The sequence below is a fragment of the Entelurus aequoreus genome, linkage group LG25 (genome assembly GCF_033978785.1).
Source record: "Entelurus aequoreus isolate RoL-2023_Sb linkage group LG25, RoL_Eaeq_v1.1, whole genome shotgun sequence".
Classification (NCBI taxonomy): domain Eukaryota; kingdom Metazoa; phylum Chordata; class Actinopteri; order Syngnathiformes; family Syngnathidae; genus Entelurus; species Entelurus aequoreus.
Genome location: NC_084755.1, coordinates 19458495 through 19477172, shown reverse-complemented (window position 1 = coordinate 19477172; position 18678 = coordinate 19458495). Strand labels below are relative to the sequence as shown.

Genomic DNA, 18678 nt, shown 5'->3' with positions numbered 1-18678 from the left:
TATATATATATGTATGAAATACTTAATAATAATAATAATAATAACTGGGATTTATATAGCGCTTTTCTAAGTACCCAAAGTCGCTTTACATGTTAAAAACCCATCATTCATTCACACCTGGTGGTGGTAAGCTACTTTCATAGCCACAGCTGCCCTGGGGTAGACTGACGGAATACTTGACTTTCAGTGAATTCTAGCTATATATATATGTTTATATATTTATTTTATTATACATATAAATAAAAGAAATACTTGAATTTTAGTGTTCTGGAGGCTATCCAGTAGATGGCAGTATTGTCCTGTTTAAGAGTGTCACAACATTGCTGTGTACGGCAGACGAACTGCTTTACGTAGACTAAACGTGACTGCTGTTGTTGTGTGTTGTTACCGCGCTGGGAGGACGTTAATGAAACTGCCTAACAATAAACCCACATAAGAAACCAATAACTCGCTCTCGATCATTCTACAGTTATGACGTCATTGGGCAGGCAAGCTGTTTATATTGTGGGAAAGCGGACGTGAGAACAGGCTGTCCCCACTCAGGTCCTCTGGAGGCCACGCCCCCTCCAGCTCCGGCTGAATACCGGGAGTTTGTCGGGAGAAAATTTCTGCCGGGAGGTTATCGGGAGAGGCGCTGAATACTGGGAGTCTCCCGGTAAAAACGGGAGGGTCGGCAAGTATGGGGTATTGTGGCCAAACAGCTCATTTTTTGTTTCAACTGACATCACATGGACAAAGATAAGACCTTCTGGAGGAAAGTTCTGTGGTGTGAATAAAGTTAGTTTCTTAAAAGTTAAAAGTTTACATACACTTGTCATGGCTGTCTTGTGTTTCCAGTAATTTCTACAACTCTTATTTTTTTTGTGATAGAGTGATTGGAGCACATACTTGTTGGTCACAAAAAAACTTTCATGAAGTTTTAAAATTTTTTTTTATTTATTATGGGTCTACTGAAAATGTGACCAAATCTGCTGTGTCAAAAGTATACATACAGCAATGTTAATATTTGCTTACATGTTCCTTGGCAAGTTTCACTGCAATAAGGCGCTTTTGGTAGCCATCCACAAGCTTCTGGCAAGCTTCTGGTTAAAGAACTTTGTCAGGTTCAAACACTGATGACATCTAATAATCAGACAAGAAGCAAGGAATCATGCAGAGACAGAGTTCAATTTAGCTCGAGGAGACACGTGTTTTGGGCTGTATTCTAGTTACAGATCCAAACTACGTTCTAAAAGTCAAGCCCGCGCGCCTCCTCTATTTATTTGGAAGGGCCCTATTACATCACTGAAGCTGTCGCTGAGGGAAGGGGGTAATCTCGACAACTCCGGTTAGACACAATATATGATTATAGAATAAATAACAATTAGTTGACGCAGGTCATATCCCCTTGTCTCTGCTCTGTCTGCGTCACGGCGGTGTTCGGCCTTGGCAGCCAGCAGGCCAAGTCTGGACACAACACTGATAAAGTCGGCTGGCAATCTTTTGAACTGCCAGCTTTGCACAGATACAAAAATAGCACTTCAGCACAATTGACAATAATTTATAGCAATGGCCCTTAAGCATAAAGTTAGTGTGATAATATATACATAATTATTCTAACAACTTTTTTCCAGAAGGTCTTATGTTTGTCCATGTGATGTCAGATGAAACAAAAATTGAGCTTGTTTGGCCACAATACCCAGCAATATGTTTGGAGGAGAGAAAAAATGAGGCCTTTAATCCCAGGAACACAATTCCTACCATCAAGCATGGTGGTGGTAGTATTATGCTCTGGGCCTATTTTGCTGCCAATGGAACTGGTTCTTTATGGAGAGTAAATGGGACAATGAAAAAGGAGGATTACCTCCAAATTCTTCAGGACAACCTAAAATCATCAACCCCGAGGTTGGGTCTTGGGCGCAGTTGGGTGTTCCAACAGGACAATGACCCCAAACACACGTCAAAAGTGGTAAAGGAATGGCTAAATCAGGCTAGAATTAAAGTTTTAGAATGGCCTTCCAAAAGTCCTGACTTAAACGTTTGGACAATGCTGAAGAAACAAGTCCATGTCAGAAAACGAACACATTTAGCTGAACTGCACCAATTTTGTCAAGAGGAGTGGTCAAAAATTAAACCAGAAGCTTGTGGATGGCTACCAAAAGCGCCTTATTGCAGTGAAACTTGCCAAGGGACATGTAAGCAAATATTAACATTGCTGTATGTATACTTTTGACCCGGCATATTTGGTCACATTTTCAGTAGACCCATAATAAATTCATAAAAGAACCAAACTTCATGAATGTTTTTTTGTGACCAACAAGTATGTGCTCCAATCACTCTATCACAAAAAAATAAGAGTTGTAGAAATTATTGGAAACTCAAATGAGCCATGACATTATGTTCTTCACAAGTGTATGTAAACTTTTGACCACGACTGTACGTGTTTGAGTGTTTTCTAAGTTGCCTTGGAAGCATTGTTAAACCTTTCAGGAGTAATTGTAAGTGATGATACTTTATACACAAAGCCGACTATAAAAGATAGTTGCAGCCAATATTAAACAGACATACGCTTGGTTCAGTTGGCTTTTGGAATTCAGTATTGGCCGATGTGAGTGCATAATAGCTGCAAAACATCTGTGTCCTTTGTGTTGTGCAAAACCTGCATTTTTCTGCATTTAGATAGACTATCATGTTTAAATCCAACAAACGTATTTCATGCGTCACTGGTGCTAATTTAAAACAAACACAGTTCGCAGTGTAAGGGGTTATAATTAAGGAAGGATGAAGGAGTATACAAGGATACTTTTTTAGTCATTGCACAAGTACAAACACCCAAAACCAGTGAAGTTGGCACGATGTGGAAATCGTGAATTAAAAAACAAAATACAATGATTTGCAAATTATTTTCAACCTATATTCAAATGAATAGACTGCAATGATAAGATACTTAACGTTAGAACTGGAAAACTTTATTTTTTGAAAAATATTAGCTCATTTGGAATTTGATGCCTGCAACATGTTTCAAAAAAGCTGGCACAAGTGGCAAAAAAAACTGAAAAAGTTGAGGAATGCTCATCAAACACTTATTTGGAACATCCCACAGGTGAACAGGCTAATTGGGAACCGGTGGGTGCCATGATTGGGTATAAAAGCAGCTTCCATGAAATGCTCAGTCATTCACAAACAAGGATGGGGCGAGGGTCACCACTTTGGGAACAAATGCCTGACCAAATGGTCGAACAGTTTAAGAACAACATTTCTCAATGAGCTATTGCAAGGAATTTAGGGATTTCACCATCTACGGTCTGTAATATCATCAAAAGGTTTAGAGAATTTGGAGAAATCACTGCACGTAAGTGATGATTTTACAGACCTTTGATCCCTCAGGCGGTGTTGCATTAAAAAGCGACATCAGCGTGTAAAGGATATCACCACATGGGCTCAGGAACACTTCAGAAAACCACTGTCAGTAACTACAGTTTGTAAGTGCAAGTTAAAACTCTACTATGCAAAGCCAAAGCCATTTATCAACAACACCCAGAAATGCCGCCAGCTTCGCTGGGCCCGTGCTCATCTAAAATGGACTGAAAAGTGTTCTGTGGTCTGACGAGTCCACATTTCAAATTGTTTTTGGAAACTGTGGACGTTGTGTCCTCCGGGACAAGGAGGAAAAGAACCATCCGGATTGTTATAGGCGCAAAGTTGAAAAGCCAGCATCTGTGATGGTATGGAGGTGTATTAGTGCCCAAGACATGGGAAACTTACACATCTGTGAAGGCACTATTAATGCTGAAAGGTACATACAGGTTTTGGAGCAACATATGTTCCCATCCAAGCAACGTTATCATGGACGCCCCTGCTTATTTCAGCAAGACAATGCCAAACTTCATAGTAAAAGAGTGCGGGTACTAAACTGGTCTGTCTGTAGTCCAGACCTGTCTCCCATTGAAAATGTGTGGCGCAATATGAAGCCTAAAATACCACAACAGAGACTCCGGACTGTTGAACCACTTAAGCTGTACATCAAGCAAGAATGGAAAAGAGTTCCACCTGAAAAGCGGGGCGGGGTTAAGGGGGGAGGAGTATATTTATAGCTAGAATTCACTGAAATTCAAGTATGTCTTTTATATATATATATATATATATATATATATATATATATATATATATATATATATATATATATATATATATATATATATATATATATATATATATATACAGTATATATAAATAAAATAAATACTTGAATTTCAGTGTTCATTTATTTACACATATACACACACATAACACTCCTCTACTCATTGTTGTATTTGAAAGTGCAATGCTTTGCAGCCAGTAGCACAGCCTTTGAAGGAGCATAGGTATGGGCAGCATCTGTGAAATTTAATTTGCAGGAAAGGAGTGAGTTTAGGGTTGAATTGTCCATCCTCGTTCTATTCTCTGTCACTATCTTTCTAACCATGCTCAACACCCTCTCTGATGATGCATTGCTGTGTGGCACGCACAAAAGTGCCTTCATCAAATGCACCAGAGTCTGGAATCTTCCATCTCTCCCTAGCATACTCCTTCCCCTTCGAGCTGTCCTGGATGAACTGAAATTCTTGTTTACAATCATTTTGGAACCTGCAAGAGTACTTCTTCTTCTTACTCGTCGTCGCCATGACTGTCTCTTCTTCGTTCTTCTGCTTCGTCTCTGTTATGTTTTTGGACATTACTACTTGCCGTAGTTTTGAAGCAATGCATGATGGGAATCCGGATGTTGTGTGTCAGTGTATTAACGTGCCGGCTGGAATAAACACACGCTGAGAAATAGCTCCGTGCCTGCCTACTTTATGGGTTGTACATAAATCTATGGATAACGGAGACATATATAATAGTCCCCTTCTTGTTGTGTGTGCAGTTGTGCACTGAGCTCCAAAAGCCGTAGATGTTATAACGTGACTGGGCCGGCACGCTGTTTATATGGAGGAAAAGCGGACGTGACGACAGGCTGTCCTCACTCAGGTCCGGCTGGAAATCGGGAGAAATTCGGGAGAATGGTTGTCCCGGGAGATTTTCGGGAGAGGCACTGAAATTCGGGAGTCTCCCGGAAAATTCGGGAGGGTTGGCAAGTATGGATTAAAGGCCTCACCTTTTCTCCTCCAAACACACTGCTGGGTATTGTGGCCAAACAGCTACATTTTGTTTCATCTGACCACAGAACTTTCCTCCAGAAAATCTTGTCTTTGTCCATGTGATGTCAGATGAAACAAAAATTGAGCTGTTTGGCCTATTACTATTACTCACTATTACTCATCTGACTCATGGCGTGGTGTCGTCAATTGAAGTTATTTTCTCAAGCCACAGTGGTTGCCTGTAGGATGACAACCCGTCTTGGGTGTGTATTCCATACAGGACTCATTTATTCACTGAGAGCCACATCAGTAAAATGTTTGCTAATCCCTCTTGGAGTACACACAAAGCCAGAAAACATCTGTATAACGTCCAGCGGTTGTCACCTCGGGTGTTCTTCAGACAAGGCAAGAAACACAAGTGTACATTTGATCTTCGGACTGGGGATTTGTCGTCAGCATGTGTGGTAGCTGGAAGTCTTTGTTTAGAGCAATAAATCTAGTTTTACGCCTATAAACACACATTCTGTGCACCACGAGAGAAAACATTACCACCATTGTCTCGTGTCCCTAGAACCTTATTATTGCACACATGCGTATTGAGTGCATTACCAGAGAAAGAAGCGTGCCTCGAAATTGGAGGCGTCAAAACCGCATACAACGACTACAACTGGACCACGACCAGAACAGAGGGAAACAAGGAAGTGGTATTGAAATCAAAACCAAGCACCATGGCCTTTTTGCTGTGCACGGATTGGTGTGTGCAGAACCCTAGCACGAGTAGCTCCTAACCCCGAGTCCAACTTGGCAACGTTCTGCATCCCCCCCCCCCCCCCTCCTTCTGCTGCCGTTTATTAGCGTCATGAAAAACGAGGCTGCATACCCGTGAGAGAGGTTGTTAGCGAATAAGCTACTGATGTCCAGCCACGCTCCTCGCGAGCCTGCACCATAATATGTCATTTAGTTGGAGGCTCCTGTTAGATGGAAACTACTGACGCCAAGGCTCGTGAAAAATCTCAGTATTAGACTTAAGGTTTCAGTTGTGTGATATGTATACACTGCAAAAAGTCAGTGTTCAAAAACAAGGAAAAACAAAAATTAAAGGTATTTTATTAGAACGAAGCAAAATTATCTGCCAATAGAACAAGAACATTTGGCTTGTCAAGACTTTCCAAAACAAGTAAAATTAGCTAACCTCAATCAACCCCAAAATACCTTAAAATAAGTATATTGTCACTAATAACAAGTGCACTTTTCTTGGTAGAAAAAAAAAGAGACCTTTTTGCTCAATTTGTTGAAAAATACTCTTAAATTAAGTAAATGCTAGTGCCATTATCTTGACATAATGATATGCGCTCGGCATGACATTTCTTGAAACCAGCAAACTTATACTAAAAACTAATTTATTTTTCTTAATGGAAAGGCAACAAGGCAAGCGCTTGTTACTCTCGGGGTCTCCTAGCCGATCATATGGTCTAAAAATGCATTTTTCTATCGACAACATGACATCATCGCGCCAAGTGCGTGCTCTTTCAGTCAATTAGTGCGCATATATACAGCCCGGCCCCCCGGCCAAAGTTTTTTTAATTGTAATTTTGAAGAATTTATCTGAATGTGCATGAACTATTTCTGTTCAAAATTGTTAAAAATGTCACATGTCAGTTTACTGTACTGTGCCAACTGTACTACTATATGAGTACGTATTTTCTATTGTTTCATTGAAAATAAAACAGCAAAGTCCATTTGGCCGTCATCTGTTTGAATTATGAGACACAATTGTGTCAAAGTCATGATTTTTTTAAATGCTTGAAGTAAGAAATTATTACTTTAAAAAAGTAGTTTTATACTTGTGAGTGTTGATGACACAGCTTTGCAACAGTTGATATTCTAGTTTCAAGCATGTTTTACTCAATATAGGTCATCAAATCTCAGCAACAAGCTGTAATATCTTACTGAGATCATTTAGGACCAAAACCCTTAAAACAAGTAAAACACTCTAAACATAAAATCTGCTCAGTGAGAAGAATTATCTTATCAGACAGAAAATAAGCAAATATCACCCTTATTTGAGATATTTCATCTTACTTACATTTCAGTTTTTGCAGTGTATGTTTTGGGGATTTTCCTGGTCACTTCTTTCTCTGTAGAGCAAGGCTATTCAACTGGCGGTCTGGGAATGAGACTATAGTGGCGCCTGAGTTCTTTTTACAGTCGTGGTCAAAAGTTTACATACACTTGTAAAGAACATAATGTCATGGCTGTCTTGAGTTTCCAATAATTTCTACAACTCTTATTTTTTTGTCATAGAGTGATTGGAGCACATACTTGTTGGTCACAAAAAAAACATTCATGAAGTTTGGTTGTTTTATGAATTTATTATGGGTCTACTGAAAATGTGACCAAATCTGCTGGGTCAAAAGTATACGTACAGCACTTCAGAGGGTCATAAAAACTGCCATGAAGATCACTGGCGGCTCTCTTCCCTCCCTAGATGAACTGTACAGTGCCAGGTGCCTCAAAAAGGCCCAAAACATCATAAATAGAGATGTCCGATAATAGCTTTTTTGCCGATATTCCAATATTGTCCAACTCTTAATTACCGATACCGATATCAACCGATACCGATATATACAGTTGTGGAATGAACACATTATTATGCCTAATTTTGTTGTGATGCCCCGCTGGATGCATTAAACAATGTAACAAGGTTTTCCAAAATAAATCAACTCAAGTTATGGAAAAAAGTGCCAACATGGCACTGCCATATTTATTATTGAAGTCACAAAGTGCATTTTTTTTTTTTTTAACATGCCTCAAAACAGCAGTTTGGAATTTGGGACATGCTCTCCCTGAGAGAGCATGAGGAGGTTGAGGTGGTTGGGGTTGAGGTGGGGGTTCTAGGGGGTAGCGGGGGGTGTATATTGTAGCGTCCCGGAAGAGTTAGTGCTGCAAGGGGTTCTGGGTATTTGTTCTGTTGTGTTTATGTTGTGTTACGGTGCGGATGTTCTCCCAAAATGTGTTTGTCATTCTTGTTTGGTGTGGGTTCGCAGTGTGGCGCATATTTGTAACAGTGTTAAAGTTGTTTATACGGCTACCCTCAGTGTGACCTGTATGGCTGTTGACCAAGTATACTTTGCATTCACTTGTGTGTGTGAAAAGCCGTAGATATTATGTGATTGGGCCGGCACGCAAAGGCAGTGCCTTTAAGGTTTATTGGCGCTCTGTACTTCTTCCTACGTCCGTGTACACAGCGGAGTTTTAAAAAGTCATACATTTTAGTTTTTGAAACCGATAATTTTGAAACTGATACCGATAATTTCCATTATTACATTTTAAAGCATTTATCGGCCGATAATATCGGCAGTCCGATAATATCGGACATCCCTAATCTTAAGGGATCCATCTCACCCCGGACATAAACTTTTTGAACTGCTGCCCTCGGGCAGGAGATACAGGACAATAAAATGGCGGACAAACAGATTTAAGAACACTTTTTACCCGTGAGCAATAGTGTTGCATGAACACAAGGCATAACAAAGAATGACTGTGCATGTGAGCTGTGTGCTTGGTATTTTATGTATTATTTTTTATCTATTTATCTGAGTACCATGTTCTTATGTTTTTTATGTGTCATTATGAATTTGCACTAAATTAGTTTGCTTGCAATTTCGTTGTACAATGTACAATGACAATAAAGATATATTCTATTCTATTCTATTCTATTCTATGTTAATATTTGCTTACATGTCCCTTGGCAAGTTTCACTGCAATAAGACGCTTTTGGTAGCCATCCACAAGCTTCTGGTTGAATTTTTGACCACTCCTCTTGACAAAATTGGTGCAGTTCAGCTAAATGTGTTGGTTTTCTGACATGGACTTGTTTCTTCAGCATTGTCCACACGTTTAAGTCAGGACTTTGGGAAGGCCATTCCAAAACCTTAATTCTAGCCTGATTTAGCCATTCTTTTACCACTTTTGACGTATGTTTGGGGTCATTGTCCTGTTGGAACACCCAACTGCGCCCAAGACCCAACCTCTGGGCCTTCCCAAAGTGGCTAGCGGAGATTCAAGAAATACTTGGCGCACTTACCCGTGTTAAAAATTATCCAAGGAGGGGGACCTTAAACGATGGTTTAGTGTGGCTGAAACGGGGCTTAGACTAAATAATTTTTCGTTTAAGGCAGTGGTTCTTAACCTGGGTTCGATCGAACCCTAGGGGTTCGGTGAGTCGAGGCTCAGGGGTTCGGCGGAGGTCAAGACACACCCGACTCATTGTGTAAATAAAAACTTCTCCCTATCGCCGTATTACGGATACGGCAACAGCAGAAGTCAGACTGATTTGCAGGTGTGTAATTTGTTGTGAGTTTATGCACTGTGTTGGTTTTGTTGTTTGAACAAGGTGATGTTCATGCACGGTTCATTTTGTGCACCAGTAATAAAACATGGTAACACTTTAGTATGGGGAACATATTCGCCATTAATTAGTTGCTAATTAACATGCAAATTAGTTACATATTGGCTCTTAACTAGTCATTATTAAGTACTTATTAATGCCTTATTTGGCATGGCCTTATTATAACCCTAACCCTCTAACCCTGGCCCTAACCCTCTAACCCTAACCAAATAACTCTAAATTAAGTCTTTATTACTTGGAATATGTTCCCCTAGTGTCCAAAAAACTTTAAATTAAGTCTTTATTACTTAGAATATGCTCCCCATACTAAAGTGTTACCAAAAACATATAACTTTGTCTTGAATTTGAAAAAAAAAAACTACATTTTATTTTTCACTAAAGAAGGGTTCGGTGAATGCGCATATGAAACTGGTGGGGTTCGGTACCTCCAACAAGGTTAAGAACCACTGGTTTAAGGGGTTATCTGGCTTAGTTTGGACATAACCTAAGACAAACCAAGCAGTCCAGCAGCGATCGATTAAATGCCCTGAGATTACAATAGACTGAATGAATAAGAACATCCACAGACTGTTCTTAAATAAATGACTTTTCATAACTTGTAAAAAAAACACCCATTAAAACAAGCCCAGCAACGCTGTTTTGACAACCTACCTGGGTTTGTGTGTACCATCAAGACACAATGTCACAGGTTTGTAATGTAAGCTACACACCAGGCAGAGCTAACCTTTAAAGAACACACACACAAAAAAAACAAGCTTGGCTTTCATGGGACAAGTCCTGTTCTGTCTACAGACAGGGATCTCTGTCTGTCTTCCATCTTGTCACTCATCAACTATCTTGAACAAGTCGTCTCAGTTGCTGTCGAGATTTCAAGAGTAGACAAGATCAAGAGGTTGTTTGTGTCTCACAGAGCGCCACCTGCCTTCAGAACAACAAGGATTCCCGCACCCTGTGGGCCAAAGATGACCTCCTGTTTACCACCGGCTTTGATAGGGTAAGACATTTTTTTTTCCCATCAAACAATAAGATTTTGGATGCTGGTTTTGATCAAACATACATTTCCGGAGACTTTTGAAAAGCAGACGTCACGGATATGTCCCAGACTGTCCAGAAGATTGTGGACATATACATAATATCAGGCCTGGCCCTAACCAATGTGGCGCCCTAGGCAAGATTTTAGGTGCCCCCCCCCCACATCGGCAGTGAAGTGTATATACTCACAAGAAACCAAATAGCTTCATCTTTGACCTTTTTCTTTACTTAAAGAAAGCAAATTAACATATTATATGAGAATGTTATGTTATGATTATCTTTAACCGAATCACAGCAGTGCTCAAATTAAAAAACAGCATTCCCTCTCATGTGATATTGCTTAATTAACATTAATGATGTGCACTTTAACAACTAGGCTGAACTATACCTAATATATAAAGGGGTGGAAAAGTGACTATTACCTGCAGGGCAAACATTAGCTAACCAGAAGGCAATAACAATGTAAACAAAAAAACACCTGCTTAGAAGATCTAATACAAATGTCCCTGAGGAATGTCAGGTGGGAGTACTGTAATTACCTAACGTTACATTATTATTTTCCATAACAATTTAGCCCCCTCCACAATGTTAACCCGACGTTAAAACAGAACTAGCTATTTAATGATTAGCAATTGCCGAATCATGTAACATTAGCTTAATGCTAAAAAGCCAGGTTACTATCACATTCTGTAACAGACAAATAATTTCATGTAGGCTAACGTTACCTACCTGCTACCTCTGTCTTTTTCTCGTTTCTCCTCCTCTTCTTTTCTCTTTTCTCTTCCCTGGGCACCTGACAGTTTTGGCCGTTTTGACATCTTGTGTTGATTTTTTGATGTGGTAAGAGTCATGATACGGGAAGGGAGGGGGCGCACCGTGCGGGGGGATGGGAGGGGGGGGGGAGGGGGCGTAATGTTGTAACAAATAATATTTCTATTAAATAGGCTTTACTTTGCATTTTAATTAACGTGGGATTATTTTTTGTATTTAGAAATAATAGTACCAACTTATTATTATTATTTTTTCTCCAACATTTGTGGCACTGGCGTGACGCCCCCTGATGGACGGCGACCTTATCATTTGCCTATACGGCCTATGCCACGGGCCGGCCCTGCATAATATACAGTATTTGTAGATAAAGTATGAATAACGGTATAATTAAGTCATGTTTAAAACCTACATACAGTGGAACCTTGATTTACAAACAAATAGAAACGTTTGTGTATTGAAGAAATGTCTCCTTAAGAAATAATGTAAATATAAATAATGCATTCCAGCCTAGACAAAAGTCCATATTTTACTAAAAGTTTGTACATTTTGAACACAACAAGAGAGTGATGGATCAACTTTCTATTTTATAATAAAGTCGAAACAACAACTAGCTGAAATGTCCTCGTACTTTATGTAGCCACCCTGCCGACATGTGCACACACACTGTCACTAGCCCCGTGGTGCACTCACAGTTTGAAATTACAAAAATCGTTTACCTAAAAAGCCAGGTTGCGACAATGACTAGGAATTAAAAATAAAATTAACTTTGTCTTGTTAGTTCATCTCCTCGGCGTGCAGCCAAATAATAAATACTGCTGTAGATACACCCTGAATGTTTCAAACCACACATTGTTTGTCCAGTGGACTCATATTCAGCTAGCAAAACTAGAAAAAGGTTCTAAAAAGGCTAATCAAAAAAGACAACTAAATAGCACACAACTAACACACTAGCACATACGCTAACAGCAACATCGAGATCGATCAAGCCGACCACAATGGATGTGCTGCCGGACACAAAATGGCTGCGCTGCAAGGCACATAATGGGTGGAAGAAAATTTCATACACTGAGACAAGGTTCGTACACCAAAGCATATTTTTATTTGGTCTGTGTTTCGTAAATCAGAAAGTGAGCCTAATGTAGGGTTGGTAAATTGAGGTTCCACTGTGTTAGATCACTACAATTTAGACTTAGACTTCCATTATTATCATTCAAATTTGAACTTTACTGTACAGATAAGAACAGAATTTTGTTGCATTAGCTCATTGTAGTGCAGGATAAAAGAGCAATAAGGTGCAGATATAAATAAATAGATTACTATACAGATAAATATATTGCACTTTTGCATATGCATCCAAGATTATGGATGTATGTTATATTGTCTTTATGTTCCAGTGAGTTATTCCGTTTTATTGGGGGGGAATTGAGGAGATTTTTGTGATGCGTTCAAGAGTCTTATGGCCTGAAGGAAGAAACTGTTACATAACCTGGAGGTTCTGTTTCGGAGGCTGCGGAACCTCTTTCCAGAGTCCAGCAGTGAGAACAGTCCTTGGTGGGAGTGGGAGGAGTCCCTACAGATTTTCTGAGCCCTGGTCAGGCAGCGGCTTTTTGCGATTTCCCAGATAGGAGGAAGAGGAGTTGGATTTAGTTGGACGTTGGATAAAAATGCTTGGTAATTAGTAGAAAACATACATAATAAGAGGCAAGTCTAATAACTAAGCATCACGTTTGAAATTTAAATATTGGATTGCTACAATATAGTTGGATATTGGGCCAAAAATGCGAAGTAGCTATTAAAAAACATACATAATAAGAGTCAAGTCTAATAACAAAGCATCATGTTTAGAATCCACATATTAGACCAACACAATCATAATGATTGTAATTGTAATGATACCAAGTACAGGAGCGTATCTAGTCGATACTACAATAATTTCATCGATATTTTTGAGCATCACAAAATCATTTTTCGTTTTTTTAAAATTTATATTATGCTTATAAACTCAGGAAATATGTCCCTGGATACAAGAGGACTTTGAATATGACCATAGTATGATCCTGTAACGATGATTGTAATTGGTCGAACACTGGCGCATTAAAAAGTCTAATGTTTGTAATCTGCATTTTTAGATCATTGGAATCAATGATCAATGGTGTTTTAGCTACTTCTAAATCACTAATCCTCGCCTCCATGGTGACAAATAAAGTATGTTTCTTACAAGTATCATCCCTGCAGGACGAGGAATAGCTAAACATGTTTCACTACACACCGTAGCTCACCGGCGTCACAATGTAAACAAACGCCATTGGTGGATCTACACCTAACATCCACTGTAATGATACCAAGTACAGGAGCGTATCTAGTCGATACTACTATAATTTCATCTATATTTTTGAGCATCACAAAATCTTTTTTCATTTTTTTTAAATGTATATTTGTTATGGTTGCTGAGAGGAGATGACGGCAACAGACACCAGGGGAGGGTTAGCAAAAAGATTATTTATTATATATATAGCAAATATACATATTAATAATAATAATAATACAAAACAATACAAACTAAGGAAATGGAGTGTGTGACAAAACCCAAGAGAGAGTGGTGGTAGGCTATCTGTGTAGTTAGCTGTTGTGTATTACCGTGATGTTGGATGAGGAAGCTGACAAGTCCAAAGAGGGCAAGGCAAAGGTGTCCAAGATCCGCGAGAGGTCCGTGGGGCAGAGAGAAACGTCAGAGTCCGGGGGCGAGCGAGGAGTCGAGATCCAGGGCAACGGAAGGAAAACAGGTTCACCATCGAGAAACTATATTCCGGCCAGGGATGGCAGGTTGTGCAGGCTTAAGAAGACCAGGAAGATCATCACAGACAGATGCACTGATTTCAGATTGATTGCAGCCGGTGGAGTGACGCGTGCAGGAGAGGAGCGGCCGTGGGTGTGTCCCAAGGTGCGCTCATTGAGGAATGCGCATTGGCATGTGCCCGGGCCGTGACAATATTATGCTTGTAAACTCAGGAAATACGTCCCTGGGCACATGAGGACTTTGAATATGACCATTTTATGATCCTGTAACGATGATTGTGATTGGTCGAACACTGGCGCATTAAAAAGTCTAATGTTTGTAATCTGCATTATTAGATCATTGGAATCAAGTTGGATATTGTGTAAAAGTTGATCATCTGCAACTTGTTCAGTTTGCATCTCTTCTGCGTGTAGATGCGTAGCGGAGAGGTGAAGCTCTGGGACAGCAGGAAGTTGTCGTCTTCATTGAGCTCCGTTACCATTGGCACATCCAGTGGGTGAGTACTGCACCTATGTGCAACCACTAAAAAAAAAAAAGTCATGACCGTCAACTCTCTTCGTCTTGAGTGTGTCCTTCTGCATGTGTGTTATTTGGCATATGCACTGTATGTGTGTGGTACATAGAAGGAGGTGTCATCACAGTGTAAGGTTTCTTTAAGCTGTACGACAGCAATGCGGACCTCCCATAGCTGTGACACTGCACCTCCACATTCCGGCCATTTACCGGGTCTCAGATACACACCAATGCTTGTCTTGTGAATGTGTGCACGCTGTATACTTTCTATTCATAACCGCTGTGACGGCTCAGGCGACCGCAGTAGACACATCCACACTTCTACCCCGCTCGCCGCCGGTCCTGTTTATTCAGTTTGCACTGTTTATTTTTCCAAACATGGCTGCCGAGGACCGAAGAAAAGTATTCTGTTTTATTGAACCACCCCAATTCCCTTTAAAGGCCTACTGAAATGAATTTTTTTTATTTAAACGGGGATAGCAGATCTATTCTATGTGTCATACTTGATCATTTCGCGATATTGCCATATTTTTGCTGAAAGGATTTAGTATAGAACGACGACGATAAAGATTGCAACTTTTGGTATCTGATAAAAAAAAAGGCTTGCCCCTACCGGAAGTAGCGTGACGTAGTCAGTTGAACATATACGCAAAGTTCCCTATTGTTTATAATGATGGCCGCATGAAGTGAGAGAGATTCGGACCGAGAAAGCGACAATTTCCCCATTAATTTGAGCGAGGATGAAAGATTTGTGGATGAGTAAAGTGCAAGTGAAGGACTAGTGGGGAGTTGAAGCTATTCAGATAGGGAAGATGCTGTGAGAGCCGGGGGTGACCTGATATTCAGCTGGGAATGACTACAACAGTAAATAAACACAAGACATATATATACTCTATTAGCCACAACACAACCAGGCTTATATTTAATATGCCACAAATTAATCCTGCATAAAAACACCTGCGTGTTTGTTATGCTAGCTCCTAGCTCCTATGCTAGCTCCTAGCTCCATAGAACACGCCAATACAATTCAAACACCTGATCAACACACACAATCACTCAGCCCAAAAGACCGTTCACCTAACCCAAGGTTCATAAAGCTTATATATTTTAAAAAAGTTACGTACATACGCAAAAAAAAGTTGCGCACATACGGTCAAGCGATCAAATGTTTAGAAGCCAAAGCTGCATACTCACAGTAGCACGTCTGCATCTTTGTCATCCAAATCAAAGTAATCCTGGTAAGAGTCTGTGTTGTCCCAGTTCTCTACAGGCGTCTGTGTATCGAAGTCAAAAGTCCTCCTGGTTAGAGTCTCTGTTATCCGAGTTCTTCCATCTTGACTGCATCTTTCGGGAATGTAAACAAAGAAGCGCCGGCTGTGTACTGTTGTTGCTGACTACGTTCGAAAAATACGTCCATTTCGCACCGACAACTTTCTTCTTTGCTTGCTCAGCTTCCTTCTCCATAATGCAATGAACATGATTGCAACAGATTCACGAACACAGATGTCCAGAATACTGTGGAATTATGAAATGAAAACAGAGCTTTTTCGTATTGGCTTCAATGTGGAAGGCATACCCGTGTTCCCCGGTCTACGTCACGCGCATACGTCATCCTCAGAGGCGTTTCGAACCGGAAGTTTAGCGGCAAATTTAAAATGTCACTTTATAAGTTAACCCGGCCGTATTGGCATGTGTTATAATGTTAAGATTTCATCATTGATATATAAACTATCAGACTGCGTGGTCGGTAGTAGTGGGTTTCAGTAGGCCTTTAATGATACTTTCCATAAACCACAATGATAGCCAATGGAGACAAAAGGCCTCAGAAATCAAGATTTGAGGGGATGAACCAGCTTTTAAATATGCATTGATAATAGGATTTATTAAGGAACCGAACGGCGACGTGTCCAGGGTGTACCGCCCGAAGGCAGCTGAGATAGGCTCCAGCAACCCCCTGCTACCCTGAAAGGGACAAGCGGTAGAAAATGGATGGATGGAAATTAGATGTTCCTAACAGCTGTTCTGCTCTTTTCATGTGTAGTACCCTATTTTCCAGGCTATAAGCCACACCAATATATACACTGCAAAAAGTCAGTGTTCAAAAACAAGAAGAAAAAAATACAAAAATTAGGGGTATTTTATTTGAACTAAGCAAAATGATCTGCCAATAAACAAGAAAATTTGGCTTGTCAAGACTTTCCAAAACAAGTAAAATTAGGTAACCTCAATGAACCCAAAAATACCTTAAAATAAGTATATTCTCACTAATAACAAGTGCACTTTTCTTGGTAGAAATTTTTTTTAGACCTATTTGCTCAATATGTTAAAAAATATTCTTAAATTAAGTAAATGCTAGTGCCATTATCTTGACATAATAATATGATTTTTTTTCATGCTTGTAGTAAGAAATTATTACTTTAAAAAAGTAGTTTTATACTTGTGAGTGTTGATGACACAGCTTTGCAACAGTTGATATTCTAGTTTCAAGCATGTTTTACTCAATATAGGTCATCAAATCTCAACAACAAGCTGTAATATCTTACATTTAGGACCAAAACCTTTAAAACAAGTAAAACACTAACATAAAATCTGCTTAGTGAGAAGAATTGTCTTATCAGACAGAAAATAAGCAAATATCACCCTTATTTGAGATATTTAATCTTACTTACCCTACCGTTCAAAAGTTTGGGGTCACCCAAACAATTTTGTGGAATAGCCTTCATTTCTAAGAACAAGAATAGACCGTCGAGTTTCAGATGAAAGTTCTCTTTTTCTGGCCATTTTGAGCGTTTAATTGACCCCACAAATGTGATGCTCCAGAAACTCAATCTGCTCAAAGGAAGGTCCGTTTTGTAGCTTCTGTAACGAGCTAAACTGTTTTCAGATGTGTGAACATGATTGCACAAGGGTTTTCTAATCATCAATTAGCCTTCTGAGCCAATGAGCAAACACATTGTACCATTAGAACACTGGAGTGATAGTTGCTGGAAATGGGCCTCTATACACCTATGTAGATATTGCACCAAAAACCAGACATTTGCAGCTAAAATAGTCATTTACCACATTAGCAATGTATAGAGTGTATTTCTTTAAAGTTAAGACTAGTTTAAAGTTATCTTCATTGAAAAATACAGTGCTTTTCCTTCAAAATAAGGACATTTCAATGTGACCCCAAACTTTTGAACGGTACTGTAGATTTCAGTTTTTGCTGTGTAATCTGCACTAGGGTTGTACGGTATACCGGTATTAGTACAGTACCGCGGTACTAATTAATCATATTCGGTACTATACCGCCTCTAAAAAGTACTGGTATACCCAGCCCACCACCCCTCCGTCGTCATCACTTCATGACACTGCTGGTTAATGAGAAGACTAGCATGTTCGGCAGCGCACAGTCACGGAGTACTTACAAGCAGACACGGTGTGTAGACAGAAAAGGGAGAACGGACGCGTTTTGGATAAAAAACTAACAATAAAGGTGAAGTTATAACACTGAAACGTCCTCAGGAAGAGGTGCTTTAAGACATGGCTAGCTAGCTAGCAGCTAAAGATCAGCCGCAGTTTACAGTGTTTTAGCTACTTCTAAATCACTACTCATTGTCTCCATGGCGACAAATAAAGTATGTTTCTTACAAGTATCATCCCTGCAGGACCAGGAATAGCTAAACATGTTTCACTACACACCGTAGCTCACCGGTGTCAAAATGTAAACAAACGCCATTGGTGGATCTACACCTAACATCCACTGTAATGATACCAAGTACAGGAGCGTATCTCGTCGATACTACTATGATTACCGTATTTTTCGGAGTATAAGTCGCACCGGAGTATAAGTCGCACCTGCCGAAAATGCATAATAAAGAAGGAAAAAAACGTATATAAGTCGCATTTTTGGGGGAAATTTATTTGATAAAACCCAACACCAAGAATAGACATTCGAAAGGCAATTTAAAATAAATAAAGAATAGTGAACAACAGGCTGAATAAGTGTACGTTATATGAGGCATAAATAACCAACTGAAAACGTGCCTGGTATGTTAACGTAACATATTATGGTA

General features: G+C 39.7%; 1 protein-coding gene across 2 annotated transcripts in view; it reads left to right on the top strand.

Annotated features, from left to right (window-relative positions):
- The window catches only part of coro7 (coronin 7), a 367135-nt gene that overhangs the window by 100368 nt on the left and 248089 nt on the right, over window positions 1–18678 (top strand). For both annotated transcript variants that reach the window (XM_062036912.1, XM_062036910.1), the window contains exons 8-9: window positions 10418–10501; window positions 14521–14603. In XM_062036912.1, coding sequence (XP_061892896.1) covers window positions 10418–10501; window positions 14521–14603 — 167 coding nt within the window. The remainder of the gene's footprint in view (window positions 1–10417; window positions 10502–14520; window positions 14604–18678) is intronic.